This window comes from Drosophila biarmipes, chromosome 3R (assembly GCF_025231255.1).
Source record: "Drosophila biarmipes strain raj3 chromosome 3R, RU_DBia_V1.1, whole genome shotgun sequence".
In the NCBI taxonomy this organism is placed as follows: domain Eukaryota; kingdom Metazoa; phylum Arthropoda; class Insecta; order Diptera; family Drosophilidae; genus Drosophila; species Drosophila biarmipes.
In genome coordinates this window covers 8,918,061-8,945,553 of record NC_066616.1, presented here as the reverse complement: position 1 = coordinate 8,945,553, position 27,493 = coordinate 8,918,061, and the positions used below count along the sequence as shown (strand labels likewise).

Below are 27,493 nucleotides of genomic sequence, written 5' to 3'. Positions count from 1 at the left end.
ATAAAGTTAATAAGAACAATCCAAGAAGAACAAAACTCAAAAATGGTAATTTAATATAAAACCAAGAGATTGTAACATAAACTATACCTTTTTTTAATAATATCTAAATTTTTACAAAGGTATATTGACCATAAAAGTAATGTTCTTTTTAGGGTGGAAAATAATAAAAGTTCTTCAAAGTTTAGAGAAACAGCTTAGAAAGATATACAGCCGCAAATGATTTTAGCTTTTTGCTCCTGGGCCCCAAAAAGATAAATTTATCCCTGTATTAAACTCCACAAACATGAAAGAATGCCAGCGAGGCCCGAAAAACTTAAGAAAGCACTAAATCCTAACATATTCCTGCCCACCTTGGCCTAAAGCGAAACACCAACGAAAAAGAGCGACCAAATCACAAACAAACATTAATTTGCATAATTTACTGTGGACACCCAAACAGAAATGTGCCAGGAATTTTCGCAGCCAGTATTTTTAAACCATTTCCTTTTCTCTGCATTCATTTTCTCCATTGTGCGGGCTTCTTGGGCTTCTTAATGCATAATTTAACAGCAGCCAGAGAAGCCAGAAACGCGGGGGTGAAAGGACAAAGGGAGGCGCAGCCCGGCAACCAGAAGGCCCAAGGAAGTTGGGAACAATCAACAACTGCGTGTTGTTATTCAAAGCACACCACGCACACACCACCGACACACCCGCTCACCCAAGCCACCAGCCGCCACACGGCGTATACGCAACGTGAATCATGGAAGCGGGACAAGACTAACGAGGCCTAGGCTTCAAAAAAAAATACATACATATAAAAAAAGAAATCCCAAAAAATAAGAGGAGCACTGGCTGGCAGGCATAGCATAAAGGTAATGAAGAGCAACAGAGCGGAGCCGTAAAGAAGCAATTTTCCGCACACACAGATTTTTTCAACTCAAATTTCGAGGGAACTTCTGGCACTCTGGGCCATGGGTTTGGGTTTCCTCAACAGTTTTTCACACAATTTTAAACGGATTCGACAGTCACAAGTCATGTAATAGCACACGCGTCAGTTGGAAATCCTTTTGCCACTTAAGTTGTAATTTTCTCTTTTTTAGCTTGTAACAGTATATGTTTTTCTTGTGTTTTCTTAGGGGTTTTTGCTTAGGTGCATAAAGGTGTTACAGTACGTTTGAGTACGAGCCAACAACTCGAACCACTATTTACAACTCCGCTTGAGTGTAAGTTTCAAACTCGACTGAAGCGTTGAGCGGATTGCGTTCGTCTTTTAAGCACTTTTCCGGACACTCATTCTGAGCTTCGGGGCCGCCTACGCACGACGTCCTCGTCGAGTGAATTTCCCGGATGAGTGGAAAGCCTCTAGCCTCTCTCGCCTGCGCTTCCCTTCTGCGGTCGAGTTTTCCCCGCGGCATTCGCTCTTTGCCGTGCTCTCAATGTCACTCGCAGGGCTCGAGCACCTGCTCTGGGCCACATTTCGCTGGTTTCGTTGTTGGGTTTTGGCTGCTGGCCAGGAGCGGTTCTGCTTTTCCAGGGGGCACGGATACCCTTCGAAGTACTCGAAGTTAATAGATTATTTAAGATGTTTAGTTTTGTTTCAGTTACTTGGGATTTGGAAGTGCTAAACCTTTGTTGTATACTTCTAAATAAATATTTCAATCTATTTATATTTGTCTGTCCAATTTGAAAAATATAAATATAAATATATAAATATAAATATAAATATATAAATATAAATATAAAAAATAAAGAAAAAAATTTAATTGAGATTTAAAGAAAAAAACACATACTCCTCTTAATCTTTATATTTTTTTATAATAAAAAAATTATTAAATTCCTTAATTTTCGACATTATATGATAGTTATTAAAAATGGATCTCGAAACATTAAAACATACTAGTCAAAATACCATAAAAAATATTACTCCTCTTAAGTGGCATCCTTCACCTTCAAAATTAAACTTTATAGTTGCAAAAACTAAAAATATCACTACTCCCAGCAAAACTTTTGGCATAAAAAAGGGGGGAACATAAAAAAGCTCTTAACCCAGTAAGGCTTTCTATTTTTTTGGTAAAAATATGAAGAAAATGTTTGATCCTACAAAAATATTACACCTCTTATCATGTACTTTCCAAAAAAAGTATGTTCATATTGCAAGTCACCGACAAAATGAAACTTTAACTAGCTTCCAAAACGCACCCAAACTTTTGACATAAAAACCGAGAGAAATTAATCGAAGGTCATGCATCCTCTAGCATTGCCACTCTTCGAACCTTGATAATCTTTTCACCTCTTAAGGCTAGCCAAGTTCTACTCGTTTCCTAGCCAAGGAAGCAACAAATATTAATTAGCGCGAACAGAACCGAGCAGCATCCGCATGGCCGTGGCTTTAGCAGTGAAACATGGCCCAAACCGATGGAGAAATGGCCAAGCAACAGTGGGACAAATGTAAATAACGAAGGCGAAGTGAAAGAGAGCCGTCACGAGAGAGAGAAAGCCGGCCCGCCCCATTTCTCCGACCCACGCAACCACCCATTGTGGCAGCCGCATCCAAGTCCCCACGAATCCCCTGCTCCCTGCGAATGTATCCAATAGTTTGTGGTGCCAACCGGGCGACTTTCCTGGGCGCCCACGCAGACCAGCAGGTGACGCTGATTCGACGATGTCCTCGGAGCGTTGGCGTTGCACTCAAATGGGAAAAGCGACAGGCAAAAGCTTTTCCGAGGGCGGATAATAAACAGAGACACTGCGTTCCCGCTGCGACATTCGCTATTTCTTAATTGGGTAAATGCCGTAAATAGCGGGTGTTTGTGCGACCTTTGATTAAGTTCAACATTTCTGTGTTAAAAAATTTAAAACTAATGCCATTTATTCTTTTCCCGCAATTTGTAAAATAACAAAATAGCTTGGATTAGATAAATACTCGCTTAAAGTGAAAGTAAGCTAGATAGTTGGCATTAACAACAAATTTCTTGCGCAAGACTATAAACACACTATAAACAACATTCTAAATAGCATATATTTGAGCCGCAGTAAATAAAGTACTGTTCATATAAATAATTTATGGAAGTTGGGAAGGAAATGTAGCGAAAAAGGGGTCCATAGCCTAGCAACACTTTATGATTTTTTTTTCTAAAGGTTTCTAAAACAGATCTATTTTATGACACAGAAAGGGTCATCTATTATTTTTAAGCTCTAGAAATATGTATTAAATCATATTTCTGTTTTGTTGAGTTTTAAAATAAATCCAGTCAGTTAGCCATTATTAAGCAAGCGTCACAAGGCCTTAAAAAAATTAATTCTATGTAAAAAAGGAAGTTATTTTAGTCATTTAAAATAGAGAACTTATTAATCCAATTTTTGCCGGGTTTTTAGCACTTCAAAAAGTTGCTACAGTAAATGTGATTTCTTCACCCAAAATGTATTGTAAGTCAAGTAATTTTTCACAAACACCGGCTAAGAGGCGGCGTAGGTGTACCCTCAATGGAGCCCTTAATCTACCAATCAAGCCAAGACAAACAAACCGGGGAAAGTGCACAGGCCAAAGGACAAGTGCAATTTCCTAATCAACAAGAATACCGCATTCGAGAAAATTGTTTGCACAGCCCAACAGGACAGACATATCACTTAGTGTCCGAGCATCACTCAATTTGTCCCTGTTTGCCAAGGGACAAGACGACAATGGGACCAGGGGAGCTGCTCCCACGACATTTTCAAATGGGCTCATCACACGACGCACTTGTTTATTCAATAATTCATTCGAGTGGCAGTGGAAGTGGCACTGGATCGGGATCTGAAGCTGAAGCTGGAGCCGGGATGATTCATAGGTGGCTTCGCAGAAAGGACATCACACGCAGCTTGGCCAGGTTCATCTGCACGCTGTCCGTTATCCGGATGCTGGCCAAATCCTCCACATGCGAGTAGCCTGTGGCACGTGGCACGAAACTAAGCGGGCTCTCTCAATCACTTGCCAATGACTCACCCGTCAGGACAATGGCCTGCCGGCCCGTTTGCCGGCCCAAAACGCCCCACGGATCTAGCTGGCCATGCGTGAAGATTACCTGAGCATAGCGCTCGCTCTGATTGAACCCGTATCCGCCGAATTTGCTATTCGTCTGCTCAACGCCAAGGGCCAATTTCTGGGCCGTCTGCTCCGCTCCAAACGCATCCTGGCAAAGTTTCTCGAAATAGGACAAGGGCACCTGATTGGCAAAGGATTCGGACGCAGAGGAGTTCGATTTCGTGGTCGTGTACCAGCCAAATTCATTGCAGGTCTGATAGAACCATGCACGAGCTAAGAGAATAATATTTTTTGAAGCATAAGTTTCATGCGGTTTTGGTTACTTACTCCCGGTGCTTTGATCTTCGTCCTCACTGAAAAGTTGCAGCATTGAGGAGTAGCCAAAGTCCTGGCAATCACTGGAGCGTCTGCCTTCTGCATAAAGTAATTCCAAGAATTTGAAAAAAGCCAACTCGTCGCTGCTGTCCAAATGCATTAAAGTCTCACAAAGACGGGGTATATAGGCACTGTAAAGAAATAAAAATTACAATGGATCCTTTATGCTATCTAAGTACTCTTACCTATAGCTCTGCACCACCAATGCAAAGTAGTTGGCCAGACCATTAAAGAAAGCTGCTCTGTCCAAAGCATCCTTGGGATTGTAATCCTCACAGCCGTTGAGTTTAAAGAGCAGATCCCTAATGTGATTGTCATCAAATAACCTAACCAAGTATTTTAAGCCCTTTTCGATTCTCAACGAGCAATTTTCACCATAGCTGATTTCAATAGAACGGCTGACCATTTCCATGTATTCTAAAAGTAAAATATTAGCCAAGATTTCGGTACACCAATCATATCACCATAAAAATCCGCCTTGGCCAATAGTGGAGCACTGGAAGCCCAGCTGGCAGCTATTAAATCCGGATACAGTTGAGTCATCCAGGCCACCAAGCTGCCCGAGTAAGAGCCGCCCACCAAAATGACTTTGGAGTCTGCCATTTCAGGGTTCTCCGACTTTTGATGGCGTATGAAGTGAGCCAAGTCGGCTAATGATTGATGGAGATTTAGTTGCTTGAGGTGACCCAGTTGAAAACTCTCTTTTCTATAAATTTAAGAACTCGGTTAGGGATTACTTTTCCTTTAATAATTTGTTACCTTACCCAAAGGGTAAACTTAGTCCATAATAGCGATGTTCGGTGTAGAAAAGCATGCCAGAGTTTTCCAAGGCCATATCATGGCTTAACCCAGTACTCATTAATCCTGGACTGATGGTCCACTCACCTCCCACAAATATGTAGATGGGTCCTTGGGGCCTGTGATATTTGGCATTGCGAAAATAGCGCTAAGCAAATTTTATTTTCATTAATAGGAAAATGATAGGTATTAATATAAGGGCTTGCCATTTGCCAAGTTTGACTGTTGTTTCTATCAAAATGGTCTACTTTTTGGCCAAGCCAAAGCTCTTCAACATAGGCTTCTTCGTTTTTTGTATAAGATCCCGAGAAGGGTTCTTGCTGGAGCAATGCCAAGTTTTGTCTATAAGGATTATAGGTCGCCAGAGAACTGGGCAGCCAAAGCATTGTAAGCACAATGACATTTAGACACTTCATGTTGAGTAAACAACTTTCAAATAAGTAATTATGAGTACTGACAACGTTTATATGGGAGTGACACACCCCTATGCGAAACATCAAAGAATAATTTAATAAAAATGCGTATATATAGTCGTGCACCAGGCCAAGGTGAATGCAGGAACTGATAAAACACTAAAATTATACAAATTCGTAGTAAATATAACTATAAACATGATGCATATTTATGGCATGTATTTTTCATACCCACCTAAAGAAACCGATTTTATATTCATAGCCCCGACAGCAATTTGCTCAACTTTAAGAAGCTTTAAAAATTTTACTACTTGCACCTATTCTAAATTGTCTGGCGACTTAGCCAAGTTTATCCGGCCCAAAGCCGCTTCAAGCCAGCACCTCGTATACGCAACGCCGATGAGGAGGAGTAAGCAAACACCCACTCAAATAAACCCCAACAAAGATAAGAAAAAAAGGATACAGAAATATTTTTACTGCGATGACACGGAAAAAGGGAACATAAAAATATAAGCAGCTGGGCCAACAAGCAACAGGAGAATGCACAAAATGTGTAATTGGCATATTACTCATACGCCCCATAGTCAGCGGAATGAGGCACGGCGAAGGAGCAGCTCTGCAATGCAGGACTCCCGCCGTGTCAGCGCGAGTCCTGTGCAGTCGCAGCGAAAGGATTGCGGAAGCGACAGTCACACAGGGAAAACTTATGAGCAGAACTCCCTTAACATGCAACAGCCAGGGTGAAATGGAAAATTCCTTCTTACATTGTTTTTACATTTTTGTCTTTCCCTATAAAGTCAGAAAAAGGGTATTGTGGGTGTGATTTATTTATATAAGACTTAACACGTTTTTTAGCCCTGAATACCCACATGATTTTGATACATATATTAGCCTTTAACTAATTCTTTGATATTTTATTTCAAAGTTAGATTCCAAATATTTTGTAGCCATGTATGGGGGCTTACACCCACAAGATTTAATCAATATGTTAACTTTTAACAACTCCTTTTAAATTAAAATAGCCTTATCTACGTTTTGTTCTTATATTTTCGATATATTAGTTTTCACAAAATTTGTTATATTATATTTTTACCTACAGTTCTATATTTTATAATATTTCATTTAATGAATTTATTTTTCCTCCATTTTAAGGAGTTTCACTGGAACCAACGCCTCTAGTGGGTAACTTGATATACCAAACGTTCCCACACAACAAACCCATTCACAAGGGGGCTCTTAGGCTCAATGGGGCGCTATGAAAAATTATTATTATTGGGGCTCTTTGTCGCCGTTGACTTCCTCGTTGTTGTTATTCTTCGTCTACTCCCTGCCAGGCAGAAATTGCAAATTGCTTAAATCGTGCAATTGATGTTGAGCCGCTTACTTACCCCAGTTGCTTTTACCACCCTGTTGGTGGGACGTAATGACTGAGGAAAGGATTATCCACCATGAGGGCAGTCCGCGGAACAGAAAAATGTCCCAGCGATTGGATCGCAAAAATCATCAGCATATAAATAACATTTTACGTGCACGGCAGCATTCCACATGTGCTCGAAAGCCGCAATCCCGCTCTGCATTCAATATGGGGGCATGCTCCTCTTTTATGAATATTTATAAAGGAATTCATTTTTGTGTTATTTTCGGGTGTCTGAAAAAGAATTTGAAATTGCTCTTTGAGGCACACAGAAAATTATTCAATTAGAGGGAGTGTTTGACCACTATTTATTTAAAATTTTCAAATTCAAATTTGGTTGGAGATATGCCAAATCTTAAAATTTATATTTTAAAAATTGAACTTTAATTTTATTTGCTTTTTTTATAATATTATGGTTATTGAAATATTTCCTAATGCTCAAAAACCACACGTTTAATTTTTAGCTTCTTCTAAATTTTCAATTCTTTAATCTTAATGATGCAAATAATTTTTTACTTGCCTGTTTTTGCCTATAAGGCTTTACAAGACTTTTGACACCTTGTTAGCAAGATCTACAGATCATTAAACACACAGTTTGAGTAAATGGCCCGCGCCCCTTATTCTATATGGTCTTGTATTTTCCCCTATCTGGGAAAAGCTTTCGTCTGCGAACATGCGCTTGGAAAAAGGACTCAAATGGAGTGAAAATCGCTGATAATCCTTCTTGAGAGCTTTTCCGCACTCTCTGGCTCTGAAGTAACGTCCTTTATGAATGGCCTCCTGTTGCTCGAACCATAACAGGTGGCAAGGCTCCGAGAGATAGCTTTAATGGAGCTGTTGATTGCTCACAGAAAGTTGAGCCCGAAAGTAGAGGCAAGTTCACCCCCGAAGCACGTCGATGGGGCTGTGGCTTGAGTGCCAGCTTTCGAACACCTTGACACTGTGACACACTAAAAAAAGTCGAGGCGAATTTAAATTACTTTCCACAGACACACGAGGACCGTGTCTAGCTCAGGGCTGTTGCCTTGAATTTTGTTTATGGTGCGATGTGGATTAGATCGGCTTCGTGGCACAGCTCCCAGAGTTCGAGGCAGCTTATATTCCGCCTTGTAAAGTATAAAATTAATGGTAAATGTGCCCAGAATTTACCTGGAGTGTGTAGGCCTCCATGGGGGTTCCTTGCCCAGCATTACATTCTCTGGAAATTAACTAATTAAAGTATAAATTGTTAAGTAGCACTGCCATGTAAAAAATGGCACGGTGCTTAGGTGGCGGTATCTAGAGTAGTTTTGCAAAAAAAATTGACAAAATGAGTAGACAAATAGTTTAAGATCATAATTAGAACGCATTTATTATATTTTATACCTTACGTAATACATGAATGATTTCATTTCAAGTCACTTTGTTAAGTTTCCTGGCCGTTTTTTAGCTTACCATCCCACTCAGGAGGGACTTCATTTTACATTTTAAGGTTCATTTCACAGCAAGTTAAAATCGATAATTAAACTGAAAAGTTATCCCTCTCCCATGGGAACTGGTTATCCGAGAAACTTTGTCCGTTTTTCAAATTTAGAGTTATAATTTAATAAGTGTTCCAAATGGCTCTGGGGGATGAGCCGCGTTGCTGGTGCTCCTCGGTGGCTGCTTAATTAGCCAGGGGTTGGTATTTTTCCAGTTGGCCAGAGCACTCTATTTGTGCAGGTGGGTGGCGAAGTCAAACTGTTTTTCCAAGTAAAATTAAAACGATATCTGCACTGGGGAGCTTGGCGCCATTCTTAAGCTCACAAGAATCTAGTTTATTAATGCACAAACTAATACTATAATGTGACGAGTTCTAACGTGTGTTTATAATTAAAAACGAATAAAGGATTATGCTTATCGATTTAGTTCATATTTGTAAAACTTCCAGAATGCAAATGTTTAGCTTTCCATATTAAAATAACAGTTTTTAACTGCATTACGTATCTTGTTTCTTCTAAAATAGTTTAATTTTTGTTACCATTGCATAAATCTTCTTTGGAAGTATCAGACGGTTTGCAAATGCTTGGAGGTGGTGGGGCATCAGACTCTTGCTTACTAAGATTTTCGACAGATTTTATATGATTCTTTTTGCTGGCTGGTTTTTGCCTCTTACTTTTGTTTTGATGATTAAAAGTTTTAGGATTATTAAAATTTGTGTTTGTGCCATTAACTTGATTAGATCTTATATTTGTCTGGCAAAGACCACAGTTCGTTTGTTCGGGGTTCTGCAGACTCATCTTATGTTGATAAGGATTCTGTGCATCCTGTTTGGTATTTTGAAGATTATAGCCATAATGTTTTTTAAACTGGGTGTTAACTTTATTGGCATGAGGTTTCTGTGTACTCTGGTGTTTTTGAAGATTTTTTCCATTTTTTTTATGGAATTTGGAATTTGCGATATTTTGTTGGTTGGAATCCGAGCTTGGGTGCTGAAGATTGGAGTTTTGCTGAAGAGGTTGGTTTGTGCTTTGTATACTCAATTCAGTTGGCTGACTACTAGGCCTAACCCCGTCGCCGGCAATAGAGGGATTGGGATTGTTCGGAGATGCTTCTTGGATTGCATTGCAGTTCTTTTGAAGGCTAGTACTATTCAGTGGTTCCTTGGGTCCGTTTCTTTGCCTCGGACCCCGTGGACAATGACCTTGTGGCTTTCTCGCTTGGTTTTTGAAAGTAGGATTGTTATATAACGACATTTTAGCCAACTTATCCAACATCCTCTGTTCCTCGCGCTCCTTTTCCTTAGAATGCCAATGGTAGAATAGGTGGCTCTTTAGGTCAAGCAGTGACTCGGGGGCAAATTCGCACTGGTTACACATCAAAGGCTTGGACAGCAGGTTTTCTACAAGCGATTTAGGCAGCCGTGAAAAGCAGTCATCTTTTTCCAGCTGAGCGTAGAGTTCTAAAGGAAACAATCAATTAAAAATTTAATTATAATATATCGTATTATATCAAGGCAAAAATTTGAAATTTTTTGAAATACTAAGTTTTATAAATTCAGTGTTTAAAAATGAATTTGGTGAAGGCTTAAATAGTTCTTTAAAACTGTTATAAACGCAAGCTTTCAACAAAAACAATAATTGCAAAGAAACAAAAGGATATAATAAAAGACTGGGACAATCACAACCTAACAACGAATTATCTTAATCTTACTGTCGTATGGCACAAATAGTTCGGTGTTGTGGCAGTTCCAGTGTTTCTTGGTCTTCATACATGGGGACACGAAATCCCTGGAGATGACATGCAAATGGAGCCTGTGCAGGCTGGGTTCCGCGTGGAAACCGACCTGGAAGTCTTCCCAGAGCAATCCTCTAGCCTCCACATCCACGACCTTGCGAGCCAAAACGTATAGCTCATCCAAGAGCGGCAGATGGCAGCGGTCCAACTGAAAGATTACATTCACAAATAAACATAGGAGCTACAGTGGACTTGACCATGCTACTCACACAAAATATGCTGGGAATATCGGCCAACGGAAGCACCAGGTAGTGATGCTTCGCCTTGGGATACTTGTCAGCCATGACTACGCCGAACCTGGACGAAATCAACCAGTTTTCTGGGTTCTTCATATCTCTTATTAATCCGTATTGCCAAGACATGTCTGCTACTTTGTGATTTGCAGGTAAAATCAAACATTGGACACAAATTCACTAGAAACAATAATACAAACAGCTGGCGACCAATTTAGTGTTGGGAAACAGAAAAATCCGGCTAGAGATGACACTTTGTTTCGATACATAACGAGCGCACTGAGAAAAATTCATGTTAATTCGCCGGTATTTTGTTTTTGTCCCACCTCTGCTTTAATATGAAGATGTGTATTTTTCATTGTTAAAATATAATAGAAATAACCTGAATTTGGTTTGTGTTTTACATGCGAGTTTATTATATACATTTATATAGAGGAATAGTTTAAATTTTGTCGAAATAATATTATATTTTTGCAGAGGGTATAATAATTTCAGTCAGAAGTTTGCAGCGCAGTAAAGAAGACTGTCCGTCCGTTTTTACGCAAACTAGTCTATCAGTTTTAAAACTATCGGGCTGAAACTTTCTCAATAGTATTTTTATTTTATATTTTTTTATATTTTTTTTAAATCTAATTTCCTATTCTTGTTGAAAAAAGGAACATTTTAATGCATGATTTGAAAGTGCTAACAGACAACAAACTTATAAAGCTCTCAAGAAATGAGAGGTGATGTCAGGCTACTTATTTTTCCATTTATGTTTCCCCTTTTTTTAATAGTTTGTTATTGTAAAAACAGGCTGTTTAAATTCGTTGTTACAATTGGAATAGGTATCCTAGGAAGCGCCAGATGGCTTGGAATTGGTTGCAGGAGATGGACCCTGAGCTCCTTGACCCTGAAGCTTCCCAGAAGACTGCTGCTGATGATTTGGGTTGGCTGGTTTGTTGTCTTTGTTCTTATTCTGTTGATAAGTATTTTGACGGGTTTGTTGATTATTATTCTGACGATTTTGATTAGTTGTGTTATGAGGGTTCCCTTGAATGGTATTCATATTTGGATTCTGTTGCTGGTTTTGTTGAAATGCTTGACGAGGATTCTGGCGACTTTGTTGATTTAAATAGGGGCGATTTTGCTGATTCGGATTCTGATTTGCCTGCTGAGGATTGCAGTTCTGCTGTAATTGTTGGTTCGGATTCTGTTGCTTTGGGTATGGTGGATTTTTTGGATTCCATTTGGGTCTTGCTCCAATTTGTTGACCACTGGGTCCGGGTCCTCCGCCGGAAAAAGCCGGATTAGGATAAAGCGGCGGGCCCTGATGGTTCCTTTGAGGAGGTTTTTGGAACCTGTTGTTCCCCGGAGGCCTAAACTGGTTTTGATGTTGATTAGGTGGAAAACGAGGACCGTTCCAAGGACCCCGAGGTCCTTGATGCTGCATAGGTCCACGTGGCTTGTAACCTGGCCGGTTATTGAAGTTATTAACTTGCGGCTGATTCAGCGACTGGATATTGAGGGGAGGAGTGTTTCGGAATGGATTGTTTGGATTCTGCTGATTCATCATGTTCACCGGCGGCCCGTTTACGTAGTTGGCATATCCACTGTCGGCCTGCTGCTGACCCTCTTGTTGTTGCGCAGTTTGGAAGGGATTCCTTGGGTTCTGATTGGGAAACTGCGTATTTTCAGCTAATGGCTGACTTGGGATGGACCGTTCAGATGGCTCAGCTGGCTTCACCGCCGTATCCAGCTTCGCCTCATCTATCATTTGAGTTATTTTATCTAGTTTTTTCTTCTGTTCTCGCTCGCCTTCCTTACGGTGCCAATGGTGAAACAGGTGAGCCTTTAGATCGAGCAGCAATTCGGTTACAAAATCGCACTGGTTGCAGTGGAAGGGCTTCTGCATCTGCAGCTCCTGGAACCTCTCTTCCGACATGGGCTCAATGGAGCCCTGCACACTTAGCAGCATGTGGACCATTTGGAAGGGCATAAAAAGTTCCGTGTTGAAACTATTCCAATGACGCGGACGTTTCATGGCCATAGAATAAAAGTCGTCGGAAATCACGTGTAGATTCAGACGGTTCCAGAACGTGTGGACCTTGAAACCTATGCGAAAGTTACGCGACTCTAGGTGATCCTGCTTCTCGATTATTTGATTGGCCAGCTCCATCATGTGATCCAGCAAGGGCAGCTGCTCTTCGGTTAACTGGTAATAGATTCGAGAAATTAGCAATGATTTCAAAATGGTATTCTCAGACCAACCTTAGTTACGTCCCGTAACTCTTCCTTAGCCACCACCCGAAAATGATATTGGGACTTGGGAAAATCGGCCTTGATTACCACCGCCAGATCACTTTCGATGAGAAAGTTCCTCTTATCCTTAAGCTTGCGCTTCAGCTCATCCCGAAAGTACGCTTTCTTATCCTTCTCCATTTTGTTGGACTAGCCTCCTTAAAAATTGAGGAAATCACCGAAAACTAAACAAAAAAGTTGTGACTCATCTATCAAGAATGAGCCGGTAGTGCTGGCACTGGATCAGATTGCCAGTCGACTTTTCTCAGTTCCTCCACCGGGAGGAACTGGTTCCCTAGTCAGTATTTTCGGTTCGATTGCCAGTCGGATCTTGGAGGTGCCCCAACAGATGTTCCTTGAGTGTTGGCAAATTTTTCGAAATAAATTCGCACTGGTTGCAAGTCAGAGGCTTGGCCAGTAGTTCGTCTTTCAGCGATTTCGGCAGCCGCGAAATACTATTCTGCCTCTCCAGCTCAGCGCAAAGTTCTGAAAAATGTGAAAGGGATTTTATCAAAGATCATTTATTAATTATTTCACTGATGAATAAAATCATGCTAACAAAAAATATTTGAAAAATGTCAATCATAAACATTCTAGTCACCATTTCAATAAACCTAAAAATTAAAAAATATGTTTAAAATAAGTAGCCAAAATAACCTTAGTCTACTTATTACTTTAAATATATTTAAAAACAAGAATCTTCAAGCTAATACTGCAATTAAATTTAAAAAATCGTTATTTATGCTTTTAAAGGGCTTGTGTGAAGCTACTCTCTCGGATCCTAAAAGCTTACTTTTGTAGGGCACAAATAGGTCGGTGTTGAAGGAGTTCCAATGCTTCTTGGTCTTCAGACTTGGAGATACGAAATCCCTGGAGATGACGTGCAAGTGGAGCCGTTGCATGCTCGGTTCCGCGTGGAAACCGACCTTGAAATCCTCCCAGCGGCCGCCCTTCACCTCGACAATGTTCCTGGCCAAGAGATGCAGCTCCTCCAAGAGCGACAGGTGGCTCCGATCCAGCTGAAGGAAGCAATCATTACTCATTGTAATTCATGTGGCGAGCGGGTTCTTGTAGGGCTTTTCCCTGCTACTCACATGAAATATGCTGGGAATGTCGGCTAATGGGATTACCAGATAGTGATGCTTCGCCTTGGGAAACTTGTCTGCTATAACAACGGCGATTTCTGTTGAAATAATCAAGCTTTCGGGCTTCAGGATTTCCTTGACTAATCCATTTGACCACGACATAACAAATCACTGATCTAAAAGTGATTTCTTATTTTAACCAAATGAACTTGTATTTTTTCACGCAGAATAAAAACAATAACACAAGCGCCAACAGCTGAGGTGTCAGTGTTGCAAAACGATAGGGCCAAGTAGAGATGGAACTTTAGTGTTTTAGTTTGGCCAACGCACTAAAAAAGGATTTAGTACAATTCAATAACTTGCATTGTTAGTAAAAAGGCTTGTTTAGATGCTTTTTTTACTCATTTGTTACTAAAGTTTAGTTATTATATATTTTAAATTCTTTGTTTAAAACGTAAGAAACTTTGGAAACAATTATGTAATTTGCGTTCTAAGCGTTTGTTTTTTCTTGTAAAGTTTAAATTGTATATTTTTTTCTCTATTTTTGACTTATCACACCCACTGTAAAAGGGGCAATGTTTTTGTTGTTTGTGTCCAATTAGCTGGCATTTTTCGCCGATCGCGCTGCGGTCACACTGTTGTTTACCTCGACGCCTCGCGTCGCATGCCGAATAAACAGCGAAATTACGTGACAATTGTGCCCGAAAGCTGACTGAAATCGCCGCCGCCATGGAAGCCAAGCCCGTGGTGCCGCCCCAGCCTCACCCCCGCCTCATGGCGGAGCCGCTGCACATCCAGCGCTTGGAGGCGGCCCTCAACATGCGCCCCTTCATGGACATGGCCAAGAGAGCCCTGCGGAAGCCACTGAGCAGCAACGAGGAAAGCGACGAGGAGCAGGTGGTCAAGCGGGAGCCGGATGCCCTGGAATCCGACGACTCCTCCATCGTGGGCGTCGTCAAGATGCGGCAGTCCAGCAAGAGGAAAACCCGATTGCTGGGCAGCAAGGAAGGTTAGTGGGTGCCAGGATCAAGCAGAAGTCATCCTTTAATCCCCCACTTTTCAGAGCGACAGAGTGTCAAGGCGCAGCTATACAACTTCAACGATTTGACCAGCGATCGGGAGTGGCTCTATGATCTCCTGCTGAGCGATACGGAAAGCGATGATCCCACCATCACCGAGGATGAGTATGTGCAGCAGCTGCTGAGGGAGCACATCCGGGAACAGCGGCAGCGAAAGAACTACTACAAAAAGCCCACAGTAAGTGAAGAGGCAACTTGGGATAACAGGTTATGTATGGTGCAATCCACTTCTTTGATCCCTTATAGAACGCCCAGTATGCCTACTATGGCGCCGGATTGTTGTCCAACCACGATGTCTTTGCCGAGCGCCAGCAGGCCACTGCCGGTGTGCGCAAGAGGCGTCGCCGGACCAAGCAGGAGATTCTCATGGCCCGTTTGGCCGAAGCTCAAGCCGGACCCAAACCACCCAAACAGCGAAGAAGGGGTCGCAAGAAGCGGGACATCGCGGGATCACCAGAATCCGGCGAAGTGCCTCCGTCGGAGCTGGGCAAATACTCCTTTGGCGACACACTGCCCACCAACGAGGACGAGGACGAGGACGGTGGCGAGGTGGATTATAAAAGAGAGCTGGCCAGCCTGGCACTGGATTACCCGGAGGAAGAGGAGATCGAAGAGGAAGTGGACGTGGTGGGTGGCGCTGAGGGTCAAGTGACTAAGGTCCGACGAAAGCGAAAGAACCCAGCAGCTTTGGCCGCCCGACGTCGTCGCATCTGGCAGATTATGTCCAAAAAGGAATCAGGCAGACTGCAGCGCATCAAGAGTAACAATCACAAGGAGATGCTGGCCAATTGCAAGCGTGTGGCTGGCATGTGCGCCAAAGTGGTACGTCAGCGTGCTGTCAACTCACAAAGGATCATGAAGGAAACAGTGTGGCGGGCCAAGCGACTCACGAGGGAAATGCTCGCCTATTGGAAGCGGTATGAGCGCGTGGAGCGAGATCAGCGGCGCAAGCAGGAGCGAGAGGCGGAGGAGCAACGGAAACAGGACGTGGAGCTCATCGAGGTGAAGCGACAGCAGCGTAAGCTCAATTTCTTGATCACCCAAACCGAGCTGTATGCCCACTTCATGTCCAAGAAACTGGGTCAGGGCACCGAAGAGGATCAGCTGCGCATTCTCAGTCAGCTGGACGAGGAGACTAACGCTAGGCTTGCGGTTCAAGATGACTATGACGCAGGTGAGATGAAGCTGCTGGCCCAGGAGCACGCCGAGGCAGCCATGCAGAGGGATCTGGACAAAACCAGGGCATTCGATGTGTTTGTAAAGAAAGAGAAGAAGGATAACGAGAAAGAGGAGGAGGAACTGGAAGGTGATGAGGATATCAAGTCGCAACCCCGCCCGGAGATGAAGGACCTACCACAACCCAAGATGTTTAAAGGAACCCTCAAGGGCTATCAAATCAAGGGCATGACCTGGTTAGCAAACATCTACGATCAGGGAATAAGTGGCATCCTGGCAGACGAAATGGGTTTGGGCAAAACAGTCCAATCCATAGCATTCCTTTGCCATGTGGCAGAGCACTACGGAGTGTGGGGACCCTTTTTGGTTATCTCACCCGCATCAACGCTGCACAACTGGCAGCAGGAGATGTCCAGATTTGTGCCCGATTTTAAGGTGGTGCCATATTGGGGTTCACCTGGAGAGCGAAAGATACTGCGGCAATTTTGGGACAATAAGCACCTGCACACTCGGGACGCCAGCTTCCATGTGGTAATCACCTCTTACCAGCTGGTGGTTAGTGACTACAAGTATTTCAACCGGATCAAGTGGCAGTACATGGTTTTGGATGAGGCACAGGCCATCAAAAGCGCTGCGTCACAGCGTTGGAAGTTGCTACTGGGCTTCAGCTGTAGGAATCGATTGCTCCTCAGCGGCACTCCCATTCAGAACAGCATGGCCGAGCTGTGGGCACTGCTTCACTTTATCATGCCGACGTTGTTTGACTCCCATGACGAGTTCAACGAGTGGTTCTCCAAGGACATCGAATCGCATGCTGAAAACAAGACGGGAATTGATGAGAAACAAATATCCAGACTACACATGATCCTAAAACCCTTCATGCTGCGCCGGATTAAGAAGGATGTGGAGAACGAGCTGTCGGATAAGATTGAAATTATGGTTTACTGTCCGCTGACTATTCGACAGAAGTTGCTCTATCGCGCTCTGAAGCAAAAGATCCGCATTGAGGATCTTCTGCACCTGGCCAGTGGAAACACAAATACTTCCTCGTCATCTTCAGCTTCAAATCTGATGAATTTGGTCATGCAGTTCCGAAAGGTGTGTAATCATCCTGAGCTATTTGAAAGACGGGACGCTAAGAGCCCCTTCTTCATGCGCTGCGCGGAGTATACGATTCCCAGATTGATCCACGACGAGGGACTTATACACAGGATGTTGCCCAGTCGAAAGCACTTGCTCTACAACCGGTAGTTAGATTTGAATTTAAAGTTTTTATTTTTGTTCTAACAATTTTCTTTACCTACCCTGCACAGTTTCAACATCTTTAAATCGGAATACATGCAACGATCACTTTTTGAGGATGTAAGCGTTGAAAGCTGCTTTGGATTTACCCGCTTGTGTGATTTATCTGTGGGAGACATGGTTGATGTCACGCTCAATGGAATTATCGATTTGTGAGTATTTTCTGTAAATCATTAATTCAACAATTTAAATCCGTTCTTTCCACAGTCTTTTACATTATCGAAGAGTGCTGGAGAAGTACCCTTTGCTAGCTTACCGTCGCTTTTGGTGGAAGAAACAACCTGACAGCAGGTATCAATTATTGGAGCCGACGGTGGAAAACAAACTGGTCCTGGACTATATGCCAGAAAAATGTATTCTTAGGAACTTTATATTCACAGCAATGGTATAGTTTACCCTATAAGTGCATTTTATGCCAACGACTTATCCAATTGCCCTCCACAGACCGCCAATGAGAGCACCGTCTACGCTTTTGGCGATTACTTCACCTACAATATGCAGGAAACTATAGAACACCGAGTAATTCGTTCGAAAATTCTCACGGAAACCTCACTGATCGAGGAGATGGCTGATGAGTCCAAGCAGGATCTGGAGGTTGAGTCCGTGGAAGTGCAAACAAAATCGAATACCAAGAGCGATGTGAAGGTTACAACGCTTCTACTGCTGCCAGAGTTTCCGCATCGCCCTCGAAAGCCCAGGAGCTACAAATGCGAACCGCTCTTCATGCCCCGATTCATTTATGATCTGGGCCAAAAAGTGCAGGCGGTGGATAGGCATCTATAGTGAGTTTTTATTAGTTTTATTTTATTTTCCATTTTAAAGTGTACGTTTTCTTCTTTCTTTTATAGTTGTGATAGTCGCTCTGCTGCTTGGACGCAGATTCGTCATCAGCAGTGTGAGAACAGCCAGGGTAGGGAGCTCGTCTCCACTGGACTGGAATTGTGCAGGCCTTATAGTGGATGGTCTTCCGTCGTGGTCCCCGACAAGGAGACGCTGATTACAGACGCCGGCAAACTTTTTGTGCTGGACACCCTTCTCACTCGGCTCAAGGCGAATGGTCACCGAGTGCTCATCTACTCGCAGATGACCAAAATGATTGACCTGCTGGAGGTGAGTTTTATAAACTAAAAATCATTTTATTTTCTGTAATTTATTTTATAAAATTTCCAGGAGTACATGTGGCACCGCAAACATCGCTATATGCGACTGGATGGCTCGAGTAAGATCTCCGCTCGTCGCGATATGGTTGCAGATTTTCAAACGCGAGCGGATATTTTCGTATTCCTGCTATCTACAAGAGCCGGCGGCCTGGGAATTAATTTAACAGCCGCTGATACGGTGAGTTTATGCATACATTTTTATAGTTGTCTTTAAAATTTTTTGGGGGTATGTTTAAGATATATCGTATATTTTTTAGTCAAAAGCTTTCTTTCGGTCTAAAGCTGTTAGAAAGCCTTTCCCAAAATGTCCAAGCATATGCTCCTCGAAATTTCATTCACTAGCATTGTTTAAAAAAGGATCAACCAAATCGAATTGAAAAACTCTAATCTGGAGCGGTCTAAATTTTAAGTTTTTTTTTTTTAAATGGCTCACAACCGCAACTTAGACCCCATAGACAAATTGGGGACCACGAATCTGCCGCAACTGAAGTCCAGCATTATTCCTTACCGAGCCAAGCCAAAGTTGATCCGTAGCCATTCCCCCAAGTTGGAGAACGACAAGCGCAATGGTCTGGACCTGCAGCTGCCCGAGGAAGCAGAGCCAATTAAAGCAAAACGAGTGCGATGGGCTCCAATGTACGGTGATAGAAACGAGATTAAGTCCTCCACTTACATAAGTCCACTGAGCTCCAAACAGATCCGATTTGCTGAGGAGACGCCAGATGAGGTGAGACTGGCGAACGAAATCCGATTGGCGGTGCATCGCGGAGGGGGTTCCATCGATCCCGAGAAGAACTACGAGCTGAGGGCTCGTCTGTCACCCCTGCAGTTGCCCTATAGTCGAGTGCAGCGGATCCTGAGGGAGTGCGAGTTGAACGAGAGGAATCAGAGCTCCTACAGCCTCCCCATGGACTATGGTCGTCAGCTGGTAGCCATGGTCTGCAAGGTCAGAACGGAAAACCTCATAGACCTGAAGCTCCGCCTGGCCTCCTTACTGCGACATAGCAAAGCACGCTTCTTCAATCGACACCTGTTCAACGAAACTGGTCTGATTGAAGCCACTTTGCCAAGCAAAACTTCCCTAAACTTCGAGGACTTCAATCAAACATTGCGAACGGACGCTTTGTGGTGCAAGGCCACCGATAGCTCCATTACCGATCTCTCTAAGGGCGCCGTTTTGTTCAAGTGTCGACCACAAGACCTGCGGGAGGTTACTGACAAACTGCGGCAGTGCGGCTACAAGATTACCCACACGGAAGTGGGCCACTGTCCAAACAAGTCGCTGGTGGATTTAACGGAGCGACAAATGGCCCGGTATCAGGAGTTCTGTAAACTTCTTCAGGAGGACGAAGATGTCGTCAAGATCTATGACAATGTTCGAGTCCAGTAGTTTGGTGACAATTTTATGGTAATCCAAATCACTTAAAGTGAAAGCGAAATCGTTAGAGTTGATAATTAAAGTACCTGATCCAGCGAATAGAGTACTTTTTTGGGAAGTGTACTTTTATCAGTTGAGCGTTTAAATATTATGAGTAACTACTTTTCCATGATATTTTTTTACAAGTCTTATATAGGCGTGAAATTATAATTGATTGTGCCTAAGTAGGTACTTGAATAGCAAATATTTGCAACACCTAGTTAGTCTTATTAAAAAATGGTATACTAAAAGGCGTCCCTGTTTATATATAAACAATATGAGTGCTTCTTTAGAAATATTTTAGTAAGTTCATATTAAAATCGGTAAATTTCATAGTTCCCCGTAGAACAAAATTCCTAGCCTTCAACTTGATGATTTATGGGCAGCTTCTGGACAATATTTTACCCGCCATTATAGACAAGAATTCGTTTGTCATTGTCCCTGCTTTGAAGGCGGAAAACCCCTGTGTGGCTCTTGTATCCATTTGCTAAACTACTTGTTCATGCACTGCGGCAGCCAAGGCTGAATCTGAGCCAGGGGTGGTGACGGGCTGGGATGCGGACGAGGATGGGGATGCGGATGAGCTGGGTGTGAGTGGCGGCAGACCGTGATTTACTCGTGTGATCTTTATCGCCGCGCAACAATGAGACCCACCGATCCGCGGCCAGCGACCACGTAGAAGCATTCTCAGCCGAAAAGGATTCAATATCGAACAGAATCTTTGCATGTTTCTCCCCCAGACCAGCACTTCTTGTTCGATTTCAGCGGTTCTGGTCGATCTTTTCTTGGGTTATGGACTGGTAGTTCTGGTGCTTCGTGTGAACATTTTCGCCCGGTTCCTAAATCATTTTGTCACCGGTTTTGATTTGTTATTTGCGCACCCCGGCCAAAAGTAATTTGGTTTCAGCTCCTTCTCCGCTGTCACTTTATAGCCAGGTTCTCAGGCTCACTGTGGATCGCTCTCCCCGTCCCACGGGCTCAGGTTTGTGTCTCCAGTTGACTAATTCCATGTTGGTATTTTAGCTGGCTGATTGTTCGCCATCAGCGGATCGTCGAAGGCGGCTTCAAAGGGCTTTTATAACTTATCGAGGGGTGGGGAGATCCAAACCGATGATTCAGAATCATTCTTGTTGGTCATATGGTACCGTTTTATAAATATGGTATTTTTAAAACTGTAAGACATTTCAAAAGTGTTCTTGAATTTTCTTAATTCAGTTTACCACAAGGTAAAAAGGTTGTCTATAGAATTCTACAACTTCCTCCCTGGCTGCAGAAAACAAAAAGAAATTTCAAACATCAACCAATTTCCACAAGCTTTTGAATTATGGCAAGAATTTTTATTTCTTTTTCGTTATAATTTCTCAAACACCATCGAAAGAGTATAGCCCCTTACTTGTCTCCTTTCCTTAAGGCCTTTCCACAAGAACAAAAGTATTTCCCGTTCATGTCTCTGGCGCATACCTAAATAATTTGACCAAAAACTCAACACTTTGGCATTTCAGTCGCCCTCCTTCTCCAATCTTCCTAAAAAGAATCTCAAAGAGGAAGGGAAAACTGTACCAGTTACATTTTAAATGATTCGAAACCCACAATTTAATTGTATTTCATGCTATTTATAAGCAAATTGTATTGTTGAAAACAAGATCGCTTGGGTCTTGTTAAATGGATCTGCTTGGGTCATTATAATGCGTGACTCGGTTCGGTTTCGGGCCACAAGATTTATGACAATTTCTAAAGCAATGCAAAGTCTTTAAGTAGCCGGCTGTCTATCGATCTTGTTATGCCCAGCACGTTTCTGGATTTAGTGCAATTCATTGGGTGTAGAGGCTTCCGCCCTTCCTCCACTTACCACCCTTCATCACTTTTCGGGACTGTCTACGTCCGTGATGGACTGTCGGAGTGGTCACACCTTTTCAAACAATTTGATGGATTTGTGGGCGACATAAATTTAAGTTTTTATTGCCTCATATTTGCAAATCTTTCCAGCTTGAAAGTAAAAAGAATTCCTTGACCTTTTTGAGAAACAGGCAGCTTTGTCTGCCCCATGACAGTCCCTTCTGGGTTATTTCAAGTTATGGGATCTTGACATTCTATAAGTACACTGATTTCTTCTTGTGGAGAGAATAACCTACTCAAGATATCTGTTAATTGTGCAAAGGACAAGTGGCTTCTTGAGTGAAGAGCTCAGTTGAAAGTCAATTCTGATAATGTTTTTAAAAGTTTAATTAAAATTGATTTCTTTTCGTTTGTAAGAGCCAACCTGATAGTAACTAAGAGTAGCAAATATGTATTTTAGGTATTCGTTTTATTAAGCAAAAATATATATGTGATTAAATAATTGTAAGTTTTAAACCAAAATAATAGTGTGATAACCTCTAAAATTTAAATTAAATTCGTCAATTGAGATATTAGTCTTCCAGCCATTTGGCCACCAGCTTGATCAGCTTCTCCTTGGAGGCCACCAGGTCGGCACTATCGCTCGCACTGATCGATCCAGTGTCGGGGCAATGGGAGGCGTAGGGAATAATGGTGGCTCCTTGGGCAACTCCGGCACCCACCTTGCTCCAACCGTCAAGAGCTCCCTGCACAAAGTAGATATTTGTGGCGTTAACGTCCAGGCCTCCAAATTCCTTGTTGGTAGCCCGGATTTTGGCGTGGATGCCAGCGGAGTCGTACTTCGATCCAAAGACTCCCTCGCAGGTGTCTTCATACAGGGTAGCTGGGAAAGTAGATCCAAAAGGTTGGTTCTTGCTGCCCGAGCCCTGGAACCATCCGAACTCGCTGCAGGTTTGGAAAATCCAAGGCAAGTCGCCTAAAAGGTGTGGGAAAACATATTAAAACATCGTCTTCGTCAATATTTTAACTTTCGAGATACATACTATCTTCGTAGTTCTCCTTGGACCACTCGTAGTACTCCACAGCTCCTTTGAAAGTTGTGCTGAGACAAGCGCCAGAGTGCTCATTGATTTTCCAGTTGATGAACTTGGACAGGGCTTCAGCATCATCATCACTGAATTCTCGAAGAATCGAGCAGTACTTGGGAATGTCGTAATTCTCTGGCCTATGGGATAAAACAATGTTATAACTTACTCCTTAAGACTTTTTTTTAATGTCTACTTTTGGTACTGAGCAATGCCGGCGAAAATGTTGGCAATGGTGCTGAATATCTGCCAGCGGTCCTGCCAGTTGTCGGGATCAAAGTTGGAGCACAGATTAAGCTCCTTTGCTGCCTGAGTTCCGTTTCCAATATCGAATAGATTCTCGTAATATGCGGTGGCGTTGTCGATCAGATCGTAGCAATATTGACCTCCAAGGGTTGCGTACGACTCGCCAACCACCTGCATGTAGTCCTTGAAGTTCACCTTGGCCACGATCGGTGCCGATGAGGCCCAGCTGCCCCTGATGGTTTCCGGGTAGAGTTTCCTGATCCAGGTGGCCATGGTGGCCGAGTAGGAGCAGCCGGAGACCACAACCTTGGAGTCCTTGTACTTGTCCTCCAGTTTTAGGGTAGCAAGCACGTTGATCACATCGGCCAAAGCCTGTTCGACGTTCTGGTACTTTTCCAGGTTCTCAGTGGACAGTGGACTTATAAAACATCATTAATAATAGTTTTTATTACTACAAATCTATAGTAGCTCGACTCACGTTATTGGGATACTCTCGCCAAAGAAACGATGTTCGGTGTAGAGAAGGGAACCGTTGTGCTTCTTGGCAATGTCCTTCCAGAGACCAGAGGTAATGCCACTGGGATCGATGGCCCACTCGCCGCCCAGGTAGACGAAGATGGGGGAGCCATCCACAAAGTACTTGTTGTTGATGTAAATGCGCTGGGGATTGAAGGAGAGATAGTTAAAGAAGGTTACCCTTGATTAATGTCGCATCCGAGTCGACCCTTACGTCCTGCCAGGTGGCGTTGTTGCTATCATCGAAGTTGTCCAGCTTTTGGGTGATCCAGCGCTCCTCCACCTTAGCCCGGGCTTTCAGTGGTTCCACCGGAGGACCTCGATGCAGTTCCCTCAGGGATTTGACGAAGGCATTGGCCTCCGGTTTCTGTTCACCCAGGCTGGCTGCTGCAGTCAGGGGAGCCAATGCGGCGAGTACTACTAGGATGTACTTCATGTTGCTGGATAGTTCACAAGTTAGCGAATGATTTTCCCCCATCGGCCGCGGACTATTTATTGGGAAATATTCGCCACTGGCAGTCCATCAGCCTTTGATAGTCTCTTTAAGAACTTAATTGCAAAACAAACAAATATCGGAAATATATTGCACTGATAAAGTCAAGGGTTCTTCGCTCGTATCAAGACTTGCATCACGTTATTTGGGCTAGGTTCATTAGAATGCAGTTGGTCATCGCGAAGACAAAGAAATTGTGCAAGTCCCTATTGATAGGAAAATTAACTAAATTTGTTATAATTATATATAATTACTTATTTATGATTTTAATAATTTTGGTCACAAAATACAAATACAAATACAGCCTGTTTGATAAGGGCCATTTATCATTATTTTTAAAATCAATAATAGTTATTTTACTATTATTTTAGACTTTTCATTCACTTATAGCTGATATATAGTATATTATATAAATCTGAAAACAACGTTGTGATCATTTCCAAAAAAGAAAAAAATGGTTGAGTCATTATGGGCTTGAACAGATTTTTAGTGTTATTTGAACTGTATGATTTTCTAGAACAAATTATAATTAAGTAACAGATACAACTTCTAACTTTTAAAAATGAAATTATTATAATTCTGAATCTGTTTTATAATTGAACTGCCTTGTTGAATAGTGTACTCGTACACGTGCTCAGTAATCATTTCACCCTAGTCAATTTAATCCGTTATAAGCAAACGTAACACATTTATTGGCATTTGTTTTGTTACCAAATATTTACCTTTAAAGTTCCTTGGTCAATAAGGTGGTGCCTTATCATGATGTAAGAACAAAAAACGTAACAAAATTAATTTTTTAATCTTTTTAATAGGAGAAAAAAGAGAGCTAATTATATTACCAAGTACATTTAACAGAAGATGAAATATTTAAAAAAAAAATCATACATAATAAAACTTTAAAATAACCTCTTTAAGAAGGGAGCCTGTTTCAGAATCTTCAAATAATCGAGTTTCGATTATTTTTTTTTTGAAGGTAAAAAATATTCCATGGACCCCTTAAATAAAATAGTGCGAAAAAAAACTAGTTGAATTGAATTGAATTGAACTGAATTGATTTAAGTGTATGCTTAGCGAGGTTGTACCTCTATTTCCCACGTAAGACTCAAAAATATTTTTCTCATCTTGATTTTAACGACCACTGAGTTTTTTGTCATTTAACTACCTTTTAGTTCCGATTCTTCACAAAATTATTGTTGCATACTTTTAGGTGTCCATTTAAGGACAAATAACATTTAAATTAAAATTAAAGTTATAGTATTTTCAGTTGTTTTACCGATAACATTCTTGAAAAAAACCAAATATTTTAAGCCGTTTTTAAATGTAATAACATTTTGAAAATGTTTTAAGTTTTGTACTTTGACCAGAATTATTTATATATTTGGTTTTACAATATTCACCGAAATATTGCATTGCTTAAACAAATTTTTGAAACAATTTGTCAGACCTAAATACTATAATATTGAAAGAAAAAACAGCTTTTGGTTGTTGTGATCTTTTTATTAAAGAAAATAATACCGAATACGGATAACTGCTGGCCAACAAATTTAAGCCAACCAGTGGCGCACCAATTCAGCGATTTTTTCCTTGGACGCGCGCAATTCAGCGGAGTCTGTGGTTCTAATAGAGCCAAAGTCGGAGCAATGCGAGGCATTGGCAATGACGGTGGCTCCCTGCGCCACCCCATGACCCATGGGGTTCCAAGGATCCAGGGCACCGTGGGTCATATAGACATTCTCCACTCCGGGCTCCATGCCACCAAAGTACTCGTTGGTCTGGGCAGCATTGTTGTTAATCTGTTCGTTTCCAAATTGCGTACTGAAGACATCTCCGCAGAGGGTTGTGTAAAGGGTAGCGGGGAACTTGGTGCCGAAGGGTTGGTTCCTGGAGCCAGAGCTCTGGTACCAGCCATACTCATTGCAGGTCTGGTAGTACCAAGGACGACCTATGAAAAAGTAGGGAAACTTGGGGCTTTCTCTTCAGGGTTGTAGGAGTTCAAAGCATACCAGCATCAAAGTTGTTCACTGCCCATAGATAGTACTCCACAGTGCTGGCGTAGGTGGCATCAATGCAGGTGGGCATTCCGAAGCCCCAGTACACAAAGTTAGCGATAGCCGTGGCGTCATCCCGGAAGCTCAGAAGGTAGTCGCAGTAGTACTCAATATCGCCAGAGCTGTAAAAAACAAATTTTTTGTTTAATTTTTCTAGTAAGTTTTAAATATTTAAATATTTATTTAGAACTATTTATACCTTTGGTATTGCGCCACGCCAGAAAACACGTTCGAAATACTTCCGAACAGGGACCACAGGTCCAGATCGTTTTGGTCATCGAAACTGTTGCACAGACGCAACATGGCCCTAGCTTCAGCTCCCCGCTTGTTGGCGAACAGGGACTCCAGCTCGGCGATGCCATTCTCGATCCTATTGTAACACTGCTGGCCGCCCAACTCGAGGAAGGCCTGGCCCACCACCTCCTTGTACTCGGTGAAGTCAACCTTGGCCAAGATAGGTGCACTGGAGGCCCAGCCACCGACCACCAAGTCGGGATACAGACGCTTGAACCACACCACCATGGTGGCCGAGTAGGAACCGCCGGCCAAGAGCACCTTGGAGTTGGCCAGCTGGGCGTTCTCCGCCTTGAAGGTCTCAATAAAATGGGCCACGTCGGCCAAGGCCTGCTTTACATCCAGATACTTGAGGTTATCCGTGGACATGGTTCTGAAGAAATCTACGCTTATTTTACATGGTACAGAAGGACTTTAAAGGACTTACGAAGTGGGCACACTTTCACCATAGTAACGATGTTCGGTATAGACTAGAACACCCTTGTGCTCCTCAGCCATGTCGTACCAATGTCCACCACTCACCATGCTCTGCTCGATCTCCCACTCGCCACCCAGGTATATGAAAATGGGACTTCCCTCTGTTTGGAACTCATCGTTGAGCAAATAACGCTGAAAAAGCAGGCAATGAGGTGTTTCTATCACTTTATCAAATCTTGTTTTGTGTTGACTACTCAGTTATGTAATTATTTTCTTGAAATAGGTTTTGTCCAAATGTATGCCTACCATCTGATAAGTTCCCGTGTTGCTCTCGTCAAAGTTATCCAGTTTCTGGGTGATCCATTTCTCCTGCACAACCGCGCGCTTAGTCACCACCTGCTGTGGCGGTCCACGGTTCAGGTTCTTCAGAGTCCTGGCCAGGACCGGCACATCCTTAAACTTTGAAACGTCCAAGGATTGGACTAGTCCCACAGCCAAGACCACAGCAAGGGAGACCAAACGCAGAGCAGCCATTTTCACAAATGAACCGACTACCCGCTGTGATTAGGGC

The 27,493-nt window shown here is 42.5% G+C and overlaps 8 protein-coding genes across 9 annotated transcripts in view; 2 read left to right on the top strand and 6 right to left on the bottom strand.

Annotated features, from left to right (window-relative positions):
- The window catches only part of LOC108031761 (IDLSRF-like peptide), a 41,046-nt gene extending 39,831 nt beyond the window's left edge, over positions 1 to 1,215 (bottom strand). Inside the window, exon 1 of the mRNA XM_017105469.3 lies at positions 1,152 to 1,215. The gene's annotated coding sequence lies outside the window, so the exon portion shown is untranslated. The remainder of the gene's footprint in view (positions 1 to 1,151) is intronic.
- Positions 1,216 to 3,800: 2,585 nt separating this feature from the next.
- On the bottom strand, positions 3,801 to 5,589 carry LOC108031344 (putative serine protease K12H4.7). Its single transcript, XM_017104608.2, has 7 exons — positions 5,380 to 5,589; positions 5,140 to 5,321; positions 4,840 to 5,081; positions 4,561 to 4,792; positions 4,328 to 4,506; positions 3,962 to 4,273; positions 3,801 to 3,904 (listed from the first exon to the last, which is right to left on the bottom strand). Exons 1-7 carry the CDS (start codon positions 5,587 to 5,589, stop codon positions 3,801 to 3,803), a joined length of 1,461 nt encoding a protein of 486 aa, XP_016960097.2.
- Positions 5,590 to 8,325: 2,736 nt separating this feature from the next.
- Positions 8,326 to 10,945, bottom strand: LOC108032230 (aprataxin-like protein). Its single transcript, XM_017106093.3, has 3 exons — positions 10,465 to 10,945; positions 10,172 to 10,403; positions 8,326 to 9,920 (listed from the first exon to the last, which is right to left on the bottom strand). Exons 1-3 carry the CDS (start codon positions 10,615 to 10,617, stop codon positions 8,986 to 8,988), a joined length of 1,320 nt encoding a protein of 439 aa, XP_016961582.1. The 5' UTR covers positions 10,618 to 10,945; the 3' UTR covers positions 8,326 to 8,985.
- A 118-nt stretch (positions 10,946 to 11,063) lies between these two features.
- LOC108032079 (aprataxin-like protein) lies at positions 11,064 to 14,104 on the bottom strand. The gene is given in 6 exon segments (XM_017105902.3): positions 11,064 to 12,682; positions 12,739 to 12,972; positions 13,029 to 13,088; positions 13,091 to 13,254; positions 13,562 to 13,787; positions 13,863 to 14,104. Coding segments are annotated over 6 exon segments (2,199 nt in total). The 5' UTR covers positions 14,016 to 14,104; the 3' UTR covers positions 11,064 to 11,320.
- A 377-nt stretch (positions 14,105 to 14,481) lies between these two features.
- The window catches only part of LOC108031520 (chromatin-remodeling ATPase INO80), a 35,147-nt gene continuing 22,135 nt past the window's right edge, over positions 14,482 to 27,493 (top strand). Inside the window, exons 1-8 of the mRNA XM_017105038.2 lie at positions 14,482 to 14,862; positions 14,917 to 15,110; positions 15,179 to 17,355; positions 17,422 to 17,562; positions 17,618 to 17,795; positions 17,855 to 18,192; positions 18,259 to 18,520; positions 18,581 to 18,748. Coding sequence (XP_016960527.1) covers positions 14,583 to 14,862; positions 14,917 to 15,110; positions 15,179 to 17,355; positions 17,422 to 17,562; positions 17,618 to 17,795; positions 17,855 to 18,192; positions 18,259 to 18,520; positions 18,581 to 18,748 — 3,738 coding nt within the window. The 5' untranslated portion in view covers positions 14,482 to 14,582. The remainder of the gene's footprint in view (positions 14,863 to 14,916; positions 15,111 to 15,178; positions 17,356 to 17,421; positions 17,563 to 17,617; positions 17,796 to 17,854; positions 18,193 to 18,258; positions 18,521 to 18,580; positions 18,749 to 27,493) is intronic.
- On the top strand, positions 18,897 to 20,047 carry LOC108031514 (probable transcriptional regulatory protein BF2589). Of its 2 annotated transcripts, XM_050888336.1 has the most exons (2): positions 19,058 to 19,206; positions 19,268 to 20,047. In XM_050888336.1, the coding sequence occupies exons 1-2, from the start codon at positions 19,195 to 19,197 to the stop codon at positions 19,958 to 19,960; spliced, it is 705 nt and encodes a 234-aa protein (XP_050744293.1). In that variant the 5' UTR covers positions 19,058 to 19,194; the 3' UTR covers positions 19,961 to 20,047. The 2 variants fall into 2 exon arrangements, with proteins under 2 accessions (XP_016960520.1, XP_050744293.1); XM_017105031.3 differs by having other exon boundaries at positions 18,897 to 20,047.
- LOC108031515 (putative serine protease K12H4.7) lies at positions 22,276 to 24,118 on the bottom strand. Its single transcript, XM_017105033.3, has 5 exons — positions 23,885 to 24,118; positions 23,633 to 23,814; positions 23,105 to 23,572; positions 22,867 to 23,048; positions 22,276 to 22,799 (listed from the first exon to the last, which is right to left on the bottom strand). Exons 1-5 carry the CDS (start codon positions 24,104 to 24,106, stop codon positions 22,396 to 22,398), a joined length of 1,458 nt encoding a protein of 485 aa, XP_016960522.1. The 5' UTR covers positions 24,107 to 24,118; the 3' UTR covers positions 22,276 to 22,395.
- On the bottom strand, positions 25,640 to 27,462 carry LOC108031512 (thymus-specific serine protease). The gene is made up of 5 exons (XM_017105027.3): positions 27,229 to 27,462; positions 26,933 to 27,114; positions 26,411 to 26,878; positions 26,167 to 26,333; positions 25,640 to 26,105 (listed from the first exon to the last, which is right to left on the bottom strand). Exons 1-5 carry the CDS (start codon positions 27,454 to 27,456, stop codon positions 25,708 to 25,710), a joined length of 1,443 nt encoding a protein of 480 aa, XP_016960516.1. The 5' UTR covers positions 27,457 to 27,462; the 3' UTR covers positions 25,640 to 25,707.